General features: G+C 42.1%; 1 protein-coding gene across 1 annotated transcript in view; it reads left to right on the forward strand.

Annotated features, from left to right (window-relative positions):
- The first annotated feature begins 269 nt into the window (after nucleotides 1-269).
- LOC139726700 (glycerol-3-phosphate dehydrogenase [NAD(+)], cytoplasmic-like) overlaps nucleotides 270-15,329 on the forward strand; it is a 32,910-nt gene continuing 17,850 nt past the window's right edge. The window contains exons 1-2 of the mRNA XM_071637686.1: nucleotides 270-476; nucleotides 2,277-2,454. Of these exons, the coding sequence (XP_071493787.1) occupies nucleotides 274-476; nucleotides 2,277-2,454 (381 nt within the window). The 5' untranslated portion in view covers nucleotides 270-273. The remainder of the gene's footprint in view (nucleotides 477-2,276; nucleotides 2,455-15,329) is intronic.

Raw genomic sequence — 15,329 nt, forward strand, 5'->3', positions numbered from 1 at the left:
ACTGTACACATCTTTTTGTGTCTTCTCGACCATGAACGCGAAAAAATAAGTTCTGATATATACTTATTTTTCGCGTTCAATCATTAATTCCATTGATTGAACGCGAAAATAAATTTACCCAGAACACCTTGATTAGAGGCTATAGTGTTCCACCTTGGCCGCTTGCCAATCGCGAGCAAAGTCCATGTGCAATGCAATGCGGCTGGCTGCTGGCACTGCATGCATACGCATGCTCTAGATCTACGCGAGGGATAAACGACCACCACAGGCTCGATGCTGTCTCATCTACGGCATCTCCCCGGCCCAGCGATACATCGTTGTTTACCTAAACTTGCTCCTTCTTTGGCTTTGCATCGAAAAGCTGCACTGTGGTTGAGAAGCCATCCTGTCCCAATATACACCTCCTGTAGAAACAGTGGCATTAATATGGCAACAGCAGCTCCGAAGAAAGTTTGTATCGTAGGCTCCGGTAATTGGTAAGTATCATTTTCAGACACGGAGCTTAGACTCGGGCGGAGGGTAAAGATGAGAGATGCAAGACTCACTGGCTGTGCGCTGCCGGTGTCAGATGCACAGTCGTGCCTTGAGCCACGGGCGGGGAAAACGTCCCGTCTATACACCTGCGTGCGTGAGCGGCGCGGCGAATTTGAAGTTTCCTCAGTGATTCTATTATAAACGGTGTCATTTTGTAAACTTTGCTGGTCAAAAAAGAAAAACAAATCCAGATGAATAGGCCCAGGGTGATATTTCCAAGCTGCCTCTGCAGGACTGTTCACAGAAGACTGTAGACAGAAGACTTGCACAAAATTTATATTTACTTGTCTTGAATGGAAAAGTGAGACTGAGAGAATGCAGATTCATTCATTGGATTTATAAAAACTATGATTGTGAAAACTTTCCTGTTTAGTGTAAGAAAGTGGGTTTTCTGTGATTTTGTTTGCAGTTCAGGTTGAGAACTCTTTATAGTCTTAGTGAATCTGTACCCACCCATGTAGCATTTCTTTATTCTTCAGTGCATCTAGACAGCAGTCATGTGATACAATGTTAGTGGTGGGACATAATGTGAATTATGATTGTATGATTCTTATCTCGAAAAGACTTCCTTGTGTTACCCCCCCCCCCCCCCCCCCCCGAGATGCCAAGTTCAAAAAACTTTTATGAGTGAGATTTTCATGACTCGGCATCTCGGCGCTTGCGCGCATGCGTGCGTGAACGAGGAGGGTGTCCCCCTCCCATGGTAGGGAGCTTTTTTAAATTATTAGCTCTTAATGATGCGATCTGGTGCATACTTAAGTGACTATTTTTTACTAATTTTGAAAGGCAAAAGGGAAATATGCCTTCAATTGCAACTATCACTTTAGTCCTTTGAGCTCTATGCTCCTTATTTTTGGCCCAAATTGCAGACTTCACCAGATGCGTGAGAAAAATGGGTGCCATGCGTGAGATCGTGAGACAGACCCTAAATGCTTGAGTCTCACGCGGAATGCGTCAGACTTGGTAGCTCTGCCCCCCCCCCCCCACCCCACTAATTTTGCCACTCTACCCTACCCTACCCTACCCTTGCCTTGTTTGATGTAAATACTCATGCAGCTGGTAATTGGTATGAATGGATGCACTTGCATGCATGCACAATTTGGGAAGTTGTGAGAAGAGTGTGTCCTGTAGTACGCAAGCTAGCAACAATATAGGGTAACGCACTATAACTTACACTACTACTATGTTGCTATTTGTTGGACCCTTTTACCAAATTTGTTAATATGTTTGTACTTTCATATTGATATTGTTGATAAGTTTGATTCTATACTTTTATGTCTTGTATTCCTGTTAATTGTATTATTATTATTGTATCCTCAATGATTGTATAAATTATCTGTGATTGTAAACTTGAAAATTTGGTAATAAATGATTAAAATCATTCATTCATTCATTCTATGTAGGCTGGTTCCTGGCAAAATAAGTAGGGGGGGGGGGGTCATAAGGAAGTCTTTCTATCTGTTGAAACAAAGGAATTCATTCCGTTTATTTTGTAAATTCCAAATTGTGAGGACGCAAGTACTTGTAGTTTGTCCATTCAAGTGAGCTCATCTTGTTTAAAATGGAACGCCAAGATGCACTAATGACGTCCACATTGTCTTTCCAAAGATCTGTGATCAACCTTTCAGATCAAATAAAGGGACTTGTGTGTTATGTGCGTGGTTCATGTCATGATCACCTTCTCCCTCCAGGGAAGATGGCTTTACATTGTCTTATCATTTTTTTTTTTTTATTGTCGCCAGGGGGTCTGCGATTGCGAGAATCGTCGGAAAGAATGCCAAGAGGCATCCCGAGTTCCAGGACGAGGTCACGATGTGGGTCTTTGAGGAGATGGTGAATGGCAAAAAGTTGACGGAGATCATCAATGAGACACACATCAATGAGAAGTACCTCCCAGGACATGTCATCCCAGACAATGTGGTGCGTAGTCTAGACCATTCTTTACTCTGCACAGATACAGATAGGTGCATGATGTGTTGTGCCTGTGATGCGAAAGAATCGGGTACCTGATACTGTGCTTAATTGGATAAGAAATGCTCTGCCCGACACTCCCCGGATTAAGCGGAGAGTAGCGGGTACTGTGTTATCACCTCTGCTAGTGTCTCTCCAGTGCTTGAAAATGTTCAGGAGTTATCCTTTTTTAACATGTGTGTGTGAGAATTAAATTTCAGTGAAAATTTTGACCATTCATGATCCACAATGCAAAGTCAATTTTCCATAAATTTATAGTGCATTTTTAAAAAAATCTTCTTTGAATTGCTTGTAAATTTTGTTTAACCCTTCATACACAATCAAGATTCTTGAATTATTTCCCATCGTGTACTGTGTTTGTCTGCTTTGGCAAAAAAATAAAACTTTGATGAAAATGTGGTCGTGGTATGATCCACAATGCAATGTCAATTCCCTGTAGAGTGAATAAAGAGATGTAAACTTCAAAACTATCACTCCAGTTCTGTTTGTAATTAGTGAATGGGCCCTATTACTTGGCACAAATTTTGGTTACCATGGTACACAAACCCACACAATGCCACAATCCTACATTGTATGTACTCAAAAGCCAGCATACAATGTAGTACAGCAGGGATTATTGTCATCCTGAGGCGGATTCAGGATGCATCTGTTGACTGGCAGAAAAAGCAGGCCCCACCCCCACCCCCTCTCACACTCGGTGTTATTTAGGGTGCACATATGCTTGTTCCCTCCCTTTGAAAGCATTCCCCCCCCCCCCATTTCCAGACTGCTTAAATATCTGCCCCCCCCCCCCCTTTGCGAACTTTTCACAGGCTTTTCCTGCCTTGGAGACCCCCTAAATCTGACTGGAGATTTAGGGAACACACATGCGGTCCCTCTGCTTCCATTGTGGGGAATTAGCAAATGTACTCATCTACAGGAGTTTAAATCTTGTGTAAAGATCTATATTGAAGTACTCTATACTGCCCACAGCCCTTCAAAATGGAGTCGTTGAACAACAAAATGCTGAGGTCTTCCTTGTGATACAGTATGCACAGTGGTACTGAATCTCCTAGAGAATTTATCTAAATGCTTTGAGATACAAACAGTTGACAAGGGAAAAAAATAGGAAAGCAGGTCTGCTTCAACGAAAATATGTTGGAACTGTTTTCTTTCTTTTGTATAGTATAAACTAACTAAAACAGAGATTCGTAGGATTTCAAAAGTACATTCTAGTTCTTCACCACTATAGTCATAGTTACAGCTCACAATTTGCTGCACTCTGTTCTCACACATGTATTGATATTCATACATACATATTATACTGTATAAAATCGTATTCATTAAGTACTGTATACGCTATATATTTCGCGGGGGTTTTATTTTCGCGAATTTCGCGAGTCGGGAGCTATTCGCGAAATTAACAACATGCGAAAATATTACCTTCCAAAATGAATCCCTTGCCTTGATGATACGAACATTTCAGTACTAGTATACCATGTCACGGCTTACCGAACAGACCATACTGGCTATAAAGCTTGTTTACGCACGTCCACGTTGTCACATTTGTGGCCCGAAATGTGAAAATAACAGCACCATCAACACATGATTTACCAGTTCAACATCGGCACGTATTTATTGCCAGTATCCATATTGTTCCAACCCCTGAGCGCTTGCTTACATCGCGCACATGCGATCTGACCTGGGGTCAGGTTAATACGTCACACTCATCTGCATATACATGTATCTCATGCATATTCATTACCATGACATCCCTCCTTTTACCGGAAATAAAGTTTACATCCATGCGAGTCTCAACCTTTCACTCTGAGTGTATGAATCTGTGTACTCTGGTTTTCATGTCTGTTATACAACTTCAACTGTAGGCATTAAATGTTTACAGTGTATATCTTGTATGGATATACGTTGACAATTACCAAACGTAACACATTGCAGTGCTTCTTTCTGTTTGAATTGATATTCCCATGTACACGAGTGGGAACTTGCCTGTCATTAACTGCACCAAAATGTTATGATCAAACTGGCATCTAACAATAACATATATTACATGTATGCGTTCATTCTCTATACGCATGTTCATACATCTGTATGTCTAAATGCAAACACTGAAATGCAAACACTTCTCTAGACGCATGTCCGTCCATACATCTGTATGTTTAACTGTGAACACTTTGCAAACACTTACACTGCATGTGAACACTCTCAATAGCATTGTTGTTCTGCCTTCCAAACCAACAAAACAACTTTAAATTCCTTCTTCATAAAATATCATATAACCATGTTATAACCACACATGTAATATGGTAGCTCAACATTCTTATGTAGTTGCACTAATACACTGCTCACTTCATATATGCAACATGTAAACATTTGAACTTTACAGTTTACACCCACATATTTCTTTCCCCTTTTTTTTTTTTTTTTTTTTTTTCATACTCATTTCTTTTCTTTTGTTGTGTTATAACCACATACTGGAATCCCACTGCTTTTGTGTGTGTTTTTCCTCCACATTTGATACCAAATATTTGACCAAAAGTGATAATACAACTCTTACAACACCTACAATCATGTACATTCTGATGTATTATGCAATTCTTACAACACTAACAGTCATACACTTTCTGTTGTATTATGCAATTCTGACAACACTCAGGCATGTACTTTCTGTTGTATTACACCATTCTTACAACACTCATGCATGCACTTTATAGTGTCTTTATCAGAGTCACTGTTCAATTGTTCCTGCTATCAGTTCTCTTCCTGCATGAAATATTTGATTGGTGATTGCTGCTATTGATGGTCCGAAGTCAAACCGCGTCACATATAAGATAAATGTTCAGCTCACAGTTTTCTTTATTCTTATAACGCTTAACACCAACAAACAGCGATGATCCAAGAAATCATAGCACAACTTCACAACAGTTTCTTTCTCGGAATTCGCGATGGTCTCTTTCTCAAAATTCGCGATGGTCTCTTTCTCAGACTTCGCGATGGTCTCCTTCTTGACACACACATCATACGCATTCACTGCGTTTTCATAAGGGCAGCGTTCGGCGTACACCCTTTTACATCATTTCTCTATTTTGTTTGTTTGTTTGTTTGTTTGTTTTTTTTACCACACAATAACAACACATTTCCACTGATGATTCCGCTTTTCCTTGGCGTGTATCATTACTGCGCTTCCACTGAATCAATGCACTTTTCACTGAAACTCATTTGAAACTATAACAAACTGTCGCTTTCATGATAACGCGAACACAAACTATCACAAACTGTCGCTTTCATGATAACGCGAACACAATTAAAAATATCGCACAAAATCTTCATATCGCTTAGGTGGTTTCCTGTCTCGTCTCGGCCGTCCTGCGATGGCACTGTCGCGATTCGGTTGCTCACCATCAGCACTGGAAACACTGCTAGCTGCAACCTCTGGTGTTTCTGGAACTCTGGCCACGTCATCAGGAAGGCTGGTAACTACCTCTGGAACATCGTCTGGTCCCTCAGGTTGAGCAGCCCGTACTGGATTCGCAGCCACGTCACTCGGTGTCACTCTGGACTGGTACTTTTTGACACCAGACACGTTTCTTTTGTACAGGACCCCGGCTGGAGACCTGACTGTCACCATACTGCCACTTCTGGATACCACGGTGTAGGGTTGATGGTAATAAGGTGTGTCTAGCTTACCACCACTCTCTCGCCTCACAAGAACATCATCTCCAGGCACGATGTCTGAATACCTGGCCCCACGCCTCGAGTCTGCATACAGCTTTGCTGCTCCCTTCTTTTCAGCATTGTAGTCTCTCATCTCCTGGTCATCTCTCATTTCGTTCAGTTCAGGCATTTTCGTTCGGATTTTTCTCCCGAAGAGAACTTCTGCTGGACTCTTTCCCGTGGTTGCATGAGGGGTTGCCCGATAGACAGCTACATAGGACAACAACGCTTCTCTTCAGTTCTGCCCTTCAGCATGAGCGATGCGGAGTCGTTTTTCGATAGACTGATTTTGTCTCTCCACTTCTCCGTTGGCTTGCGGCCATTTAGGAGTTACTTTGTGATGGTGGATGCCTGTGGTCCTCATATATTCAGCAAATGTCTCTGAGATAAACTGTGGACCATTGTCAGAATACAGCGTAACAGGCAATCCATGTCTCGCAAAGATCTCTGCCAATGCTTGTATCGTTTTTTCACTGGTCGTTGACTTCATCACTGCATACTCATAGTATCTGCTGTAGTAATCTACCACTACCATGATTGACTCGCCAGTTGGCAAAGGTCCGAGAAAATCAACAGCTACATCAATCCACGGTCCTGTCGGCAGTTGCGTACTTCTGATCGGCTCTGGAGGGTTACTTCTACTTGTGAGTTGACACCCATGGCACGTTTTGACGAATTTCTCTGCATCTTTATCACAACCTGGCCACCATACCTTGCTCCTGAGGTTCTGCTTGGTGCCAACAATACCTAGGTGTCCTTCATGAGCTAGTGATACAATCTTTGGTCTCAGTTTCTGTGGTATCACCAGTCTACTTCCCCTCAACACACACTGCCCAATGCAACAAAGTTCATCTCTAATGGGAACATATGCCTTGTGCGTGCACTTGTCCCATTGTCCTCTTTGGATACATTCTCGAATTTCCATGAGTTCTGGGTCATGTTCGGATTCTCTCTCAACCTCTCTCGTTGTCACAGCTCCCGGCGTTGACTGGATAGCTACAAAGCGTACGAAACTCTCTGCTTCTGTCCCCAGTTCTGACTCTGATTGTGGACGTCCATCTTTCAACAATCTGGACAGCGGATCAGCAATGTTTGCTTTCCCAGCAATGTGGACTACTCTGTACTTGTATGGTTGCAATCTGAGCACCCATCGTTCTATCCTAGCACACGGTTTAGACCTGGCTGCGTAGATCACCTCCAATGGTTTATGGTCTGTAATGAGTTCAAATTCAATGCCATACAAGTATGCATGAAATCTCTCGCAGGCCCACACAAGTCCTAGTGCTTCTTTCTCTGTCTGAGAATACCTCCTTTCGACGTCCGTCAAAGATCTGCTGGCATAGGCGATGATTCTTGGTCCCTCATCATGGGTCTGGACCAACACGGCTCCTAAACCAACAGGGCTAGCGTCCGCTATGACTTTGGTTGGTGCATCTGGATCATAATACCCAAGAGTATCAGCATTAGTCAGACTTTGTTTCAGGGCTGCGAATGCTTCCTTCTGCTCAGGGCCAAAATGGAATGGTACATCTTTCCTGGTTAGCTTCCTCAGTGGTTCTACCAGTGTCGCAAAGTTGGGGATAAACTTCGCACAATAATTGACCAATCCCAAAAAGCTTCTCATCTCTGTTGCATTCTGGGGTTCACGTGCATCTGCAACAGCTTTCACCTTGGCATCAGCTGGGTTCAGTCCTTCTCGGGTGAGCCTGTGTCCCATGAAATCCATCTCTGAGACACCAAATTGACACTTGTCTCCATTCACAGTGAGGCCTGCTGCCTGTAGTTTGGATAGCACAAGCTTCAATCGTCTGTCATGCTCTTCCTGTGTAGCCGCATGGACTATGATGTCATCGGAAATATTTGCAACTCCCGGAATGCCTTGGATCACTCGATGAATCTCGAACTGATAGATTTCAGGAGCTGCGTTGATGCCAAAAGATAGTCTCTTGTATCGGTACAATCCGCAATGTGTCACGAACGTTGTCACATCCCTCGATTCAGGGTCCAGTTCTAATTGATGGTAGCCCCATTTCAGATCAATTTTCGAGAACACCTGACTGGTCGTAAGCTCCTGAAGTACCTCCTCTACTGTTGGTATGGGGTGTCGTTCTCGAATGATAGCTTCATTGGCCATCCTCATATCAACACACAGTCTTATGTCTCCATTTGGTTTAGGCACGATCACTACTGGGCTAACCCACTGTGTTGAATGTTCTACAGGTTCGATGATGTCTTGCGCAATCAACTCGTTGATTTTCGCCTCAACTTTCCCACGAAGTCCAAATGGGGTTCTGCGCACTGGTTGTGCCTTGGGTTTGACTGTGTCGTCCACTGCCAACTTTAGTTGTCGACCTTTTAGCTTTCCCACTCCCTGGAAAACTGCGGGGAATTCTTGCTTCATATCCTCGTATGACTGTACAGCATTGACACAAGCTCCAATATGAAGAATTGCAAGTTCTTGCGCCGTGCGTCTACTCAGCAATGGTTCTCCCCTCTCTTCAGTGACAACAAACTCTGCTTTCGTGCGCTTGTCACCAGCTTCAACAGTCGCAGTGAAACATCCTATCGTTTGCAATGGCTTAGTTGCTGTGTATGGATACAGTTTCTTCGAACATTTCTTAGATGTACATGTGATCCTTTCCTCTTTCAACTTCTCCCATAACTCTCGGTCGATCACATTGCTGTCACTGCCTGAATCTACAATGACTGGAACTGTCACGCCACCAATTACCACTGGGACCTTCTCATGATGGTCATCATTCAACGTAAACTGATAATACTTCTGCCCATCCTGATTGTCATCATCATCACTTTCTGGATCACCCTCTAAATGGCGAACATTGCCTTGCTTTCTCTGTCCATAGTTACCTTTCTTGCCAGGAAACTTTCCTTTCATCCAAGCTTTGCCCTTAACGTTAGAAGCTGCACTCTTCATATTCTGGTTGGCATTTGACTTGCTTTTGCACTTCTTAGCAAAGTGGTCTTTCCCTCCACATTTCCTGCAAACTTTGCCCTTTGCTGGACAGCATGGGTCTCTTCCAAAATGCCCTCTGTTCCCACATCTGAAACACTCCAAGTCATGTGTACTAGTAGTAGGCATATGTCTTGGCTGGCTATGGCTATGTGAAAGTCTATTCACGTGTTGACTAACTTTGGGCTGGCTTGAACTGTCTTTCAATTTCATGGTATGAAATTGCCCTTCAACGGCCTCTAATGCAGCAGCTATTGCTAAAGCATTGGTAAGTTTCAACTCACCCCCTTTCTCTAGCAGACGTCGTCTCAATTTGTCAGATCTGCAGTGCTGCACAACTTGGTCCAATAACTGATTGTCCAAATCAGCTTCCACGTAATTGCACCCAACAGCCAGTTGTCGTAATCTCGTCACGTACTGGGCGACTGTTTCCCCATCTTCCTGCTTCGTTCTGCGAAACAAATGGCGCTGAAATGTGGCATTTGGTGTCACCACATAATGCGTATTCAATGCATCCACGGCTTTCTGGTACTCCTCCTTCTTTCCAGTATTCGAAAGCGTCTTAAAAGTTTCCCGAACTGCAGGTCCTGCGGTGAAGAGAAGTAACGCTCTCCGCTGCGCTTTCTGCCCCGCCGTACTCCCATCGAGAAACAGGCCACGACTGTCTGCGTAGGCTTCAAACTCTTCAAGCCATGCCTTCCACTTCACGCTCACGGCGCTTGCATCGCCAGTCGGGTCGAAATGAGGAACACCGCGAAGTGCTAGAAATTCAGCTCCAGCGACTGCCATGATGAAACATTCCTGCTCAAAGCCACAGATTCGTAATCCACATGTTTATCCTCGTCGCCAATGTCACATTTGTGGCCCGAAATGTGAAAATAACAGCACCATCAACACATGATTTACCAGTTCAACATCGGCACGTATTTATTGCCAGTATCCATATTGTTCCAACCCCTGAGCGCTTGCTTACATCGCGCACATGCGATCTGACCTGGGGTCAGGTTAATACGTCACACTCATCTGCATATACATGTATCTCATGCATATTCATTACCATGACACACGTCTACTTACGAATACTGTAGAGAGCCAATCCATTATCGCAAGGGGACCACTCGTCAGAAATCTAGCGCGATGGACTTAACCACTTCAAAAATGTTGAATTCTAACTTACTAGTTCGCAGAGTTTGGCAAGTCTTTTTCATGCAGTGTATAACTAGTATCATTCTTTTGCTAGTAAGTTGAAAATACACACTTTCTTTGCCACTTCATATTTTCTCTGGTTCCCCAATCGCGAATTTAACCACTCGCGAAAATGTGTGACAGCGGCAATTCGCGAAAATTTATGTACGCGAAAATTATAGCGTATACAGTATATATTATGCAGTCTTGGATGAGATTTAGAAGAGAAAGAGATCTTGCAACAGGGGACTACAGCTTTACAACTCAGTAGGATTGATACCAAATGTCTCTCTTTTTTTTTTGTCCAGCATGAGTCATTTGTATTTTTATGGAAAGAAAAGACTTGATTAAAAGAGACAAACATTCTTCATGGAACTCTGCTGTACCATGCAAATTCTAAACCTAAAAAGACTCTGTTTGTGTGAAATACCAATTACCATAATGTATTGTGTTTGGAGTAATTTAATGGTTCAGTTCCTCTGAATAAGTGCCGCTGAATTATCCGAACCCACTCGGCTATGCCTCCTGGTTTCAAATAATTCAGAAGTACTTGATATTCATAATTCCTGCCGACTGATGCGACTCATTCAGCCACTTGTTGTGTAGTAACATGGATGCAACAGACACAAGACATAAATTGGATTCTAGGATTCTTGGCACATCACTGTCTCATAATTGTCTATTTCTACAATAAATATTTAAGAAATATTTCATGCTATTTTATGAAAGGTAACATGGACAGAGTATGACAATATGATGACCATGATGTATAGTTAGTATAATGTGCTGATGTGACTGCAGGATGTCAGATTACCGTAGTTATATTGTGTGTCGGTTGTTATGGCATGGTTGAAGGTCAAGTTCGAAGATTTTGTCTAGATGCCAAAAGAAGGATATCAGTTCATTTAAATATTTACATTGGTATAGTATGACAGCTGAAGACTGCTGAGATTTGATACAGCTTAATGAGCAAAGATGTCAGTATGTTGCTCTTTATTTAGTTCATTTCCCCCACTCTGTTAGTAGTTTTGATTGTTATCAATTGCACAAAACTTAGATAGAATAGTCCCAAGATTTTCTGTCAACTACATTGTAGTTTGGAATACTGTGCCTTGTTTCTGTCATATTTTACTTGATGTCTCTCAAAGGGTGAGTTGGAGATAATTTAGAATACATGTGTACATGAAATATGTTGCAGGTCAAACTGTCTGGTTCTCCCATAGAGACTTTCACAATTCAGTGTAAATGGTTGTTAACTTTACTAATCTGTAAGTTTCTGTTTGGGTTAACATGCCTAGGGTAGAGTGCCAAGTTCATGTGCTTCTACAGAAATCACAAAATTTCTCTTGAGTGCCCCGTAGTATTGTGTGATTATGTTGTAGACACAAGAAGTATGAGGCTATTGACTCGGGTGTATGCCCTTAACTCAGTAGAGGATGAATACAGTCATTACTACTTCATATGACTGCTCATATAAACTACATGTAGAAAAGCACTCAGGGAGAGTGCAGACCTCTGCCAAGCAGCTAATTTCCACCCATACACACATACTGAAAATTGTCCAATTTCCCAATATAGAAATCTTTTGTTTACATCATCAGCTTCCAGCTGGCTGCAAGACACCTCGCCCAAGCAGAGCATGCACTTTTAACTAATAGAATGCATATATGCAAATCTCAATACGTGCAGCTTAAACTCCCGAGTTCATTGACCCAATCTGCAAAAAGATAAGCAATCCATGAAAATATCCATAAAAATTTCTGGATCACTACCAAAATTCAGTCGTCTGTTCCTTGTGTCATTATCAACTTCTCCCGCAAGTTTCATCCAAATCTGTCCACAACTTTTTGAGTTATTTTGCACAGAGAGAAACAAACAAACAAACAAACAAACAATTGCCAATAAAAATGTAACCACCTTCCTTGGCAGAGGTAAAAATGCTAAAAATGGTGCTATTTCCCAGTGATAAAGAATCCTTTCCTAGTGTTTCTCTTTTGAGTTATTTTACATGTACACAAAAACAAACCAACACCAACCTCCCCCAAAACAAACAAACAACAACCCAAAACCCTTTTTGATGGAGGTAATTGTATTTCCAATGACAATTTTTTAAATATATATATTTTTTGCAGTAACTTTGAGAATCTCTTTATGTAGAGATTCTTGCCATTGCAGGGCTGCCAACTCTCACTCATTGAGCATGAGACTCACGCAATTCAACCAATTTTGACTGTCTCACTCTGATAAACGAAATAAACTAAACCCCCTAAATGGAATGTACATGACTACAAAAATAAGTATATCTCTAAATTCTCTGATTTTCCAAATATCAATATGCCCTAGCCCAAAAATTTCAAGATTTTCCTGCGCAGGTGTAAAGCTTAACCAATAATAATTGTTTTCGTTTCGATTGGTTTCTACCTATACCACGTGAGCGTAGCTTGTACTTATAGCAAATTACAGTACATGTATGGCTATGACGTGTGCTTTGCATCGCTTTACACACACTGACTGTGTACGTAGTACGTACGTACGTACGGCCGCACAGCAGGCCGCCAGGCGCTAGCCAGGAGGTCGCTCCGCTCCCTTGCAGTGCCTCACGCCAAACTCTCACTCAAGGTTGGCAGCCCTGCCATTGTATACTGGACATTAAAAGCACTTTTGTTTCACAACTAGTAATAAGTTCCTGGTAATTTGGGAAGTTAACTTTGTTTTAGACTTCAAACTTACTTTTAAACAGTCAAGGGTATCTTGTACCAGTACCAGTACATTCCAACCTTCTACCCTGCTCCTGATGTCTGATGCTGAAAAAGGGCATGTTCTGTGTGTGTGTGTGTGTGTGTGTGTGTGTGTGTGTGTGTGTGTGTGTGTGTGTGTGTGTGTGTGTGTGTGTGTGTGTGTGTGTGTGTGTGTGTGTTTGTGTATGTGCTTGTCAAGGGAAAATTCATGTAGCAACGCGCCCCCTAGCTTGACCTCAAATGACAGGGACATCCTACCCTGACAAGGTGATTTATGATGAATCAAGCCTACTGTACGTCACCATCTAGCAGCAAGGTTAGCTGTTGTACCTGGTTGGAGGGATCCCATGTTGCACAGTTGTGCAGTCAGACTCACTGCTTGCTGATTTTTATTATGGCTGGGCAGGTTTTGATAGTTCTTTGCACCCAATCATTTTGCAACTTTTTGAAGATTGAGATGATTTGTAGACTATTATAAAACCTTCAGTTTGTGGGTGACCAGTTTTTAAATGCAACTCAAGATGTGCTTTTGACAAAAGATCAACAAATATATTCATGATGCACAAGGTATTTGTGTCTGGGCATCTGCAATTCCAAGTGAGATAACTTTTTCAGCTAGCCCCATACAGACATCCTGAAATTTGAAGGTAAAACAAACAAAAACATAAATTAATCAACACCAAGATTGTACTCATAATGCAGAGTCTTTTGTTAATCATATTTAAAATATTAACATGGAAACATGCAAGTTATGTTTAGTCTGTAAGGGTAGGTGCAATCCAATATATGTTTTGTTAATCATATTGGTACTTTAGCAGTGACAGGCAGTTGATGTATGTGACAAAATCTTCATTTGGAAGGATTTTGTTGGCATGGTTTATATCCAAGAAATCTGAAGAAAACTTGTACAAAATTAGTATAAAACATTTGGTACATGCTGGCCACATACATGTATACAAACTTTGTATGTGGTGCTGGGAGTATCGCAAGTCAGTGAACATGCATTTTCATTACACAGGTTCTTTAAGGCTGGATAAGCAACGCCCCCTCTCTCCAACTGTCCTCCCTGTACAGCATCTCAAAAACAATGATTGCCTAGACATAGCAATTTGTCTCAAGTGTCATAACAATGGAACATCTGTCCGAGGAGACTATTCACATGGGCTCACAGGGGCCTGGATTCTGAGGATGACAAGCATGTTAATTACAACACTGTTCAGCGCGCAGTCATTGTGGTATGCCAGACATCCAGCCAGACTGTGGAGAATTGTAAAGTGTAGAGTATATGTATACAAATGTCAAGAGAGGACTTCCCAATCACATTATCATCACCAAGTGATAATAGATAGAACTGCATTTCAATTGCATCCGCGATAAAATTGCAATTTGTAATCACTGGAACTGGAAGGTGATACTGATAACACAGTACACACACACACACACACACACAAAGAAAGAAATGACATGTGTATTCAATGTTGTTAGTACATTATCCTTCCCAAGTAAATTCACTGTGAGAAATCATTATAACTAGTCATTTTCCTGTCCGCTATGATACCTTGGTACCAGATAGTGGTAATGTAGCTGTCCTCCTGTTTGGCTTGTATATCAGGCCTACCTTAGCCTTTTGTAAAGGCTCTGTTGCTGTATGATGGCTATAACGGGCGAGCGAAGTCTGCTTTACACATTATTATTCGTGACACATGAACCCTACTGAATAGTCATATTAACAGGTTCCAGTCGACCAATGGAATGGGCACTCCCCACATCCTTTGTCTTGGCATTGTCCGGTCGGTTCGCATGCATCACAGACCACCAGTGGACGTCTGTGGCATACACTCGCCGTACCGATATTCAAATTGGGCTCGAGCAGACAGGCACGCAGATTAGTCGACTTTTGCTCCTGAAATCGGGAAGCAGAAGTTGGTAATTCAAAGGGCAAACAAAAGATGCAAAGCAAATCTCAAAAGGCCCTCGCACAACCCCACTCAGCTGGGCTCTCTTCACCATACAGGGACAGGGCCTTGACAAAAGGCTAGGCCTATCTGCTTTTGTGCGCATTTACACACAAAATCACAAAACAGCACTCATGAGCACTGTGCGTCTACACAGATTGATATTGATTTATTTGTTTTTCACCACTCCCATAGCAATACATTTACAACTGATATTGCAAGGCTTTATTCTTATCAGGATGCAGTTGGCAGTTAAATCAGACT

Source organism: Diadema antillarum, unplaced genomic scaffold (genome assembly GCF_040938485.1).
Source record: "Diadema antillarum isolate AM-2024a unplaced genomic scaffold, OU_Dant_1.0 seq00000097_RagTag, whole genome shotgun sequence".
Taxonomy (NCBI): Eukaryota; Metazoa; Echinodermata; class Echinoidea; order Diadematoida; family Diadematidae; genus Diadema; species Diadema antillarum.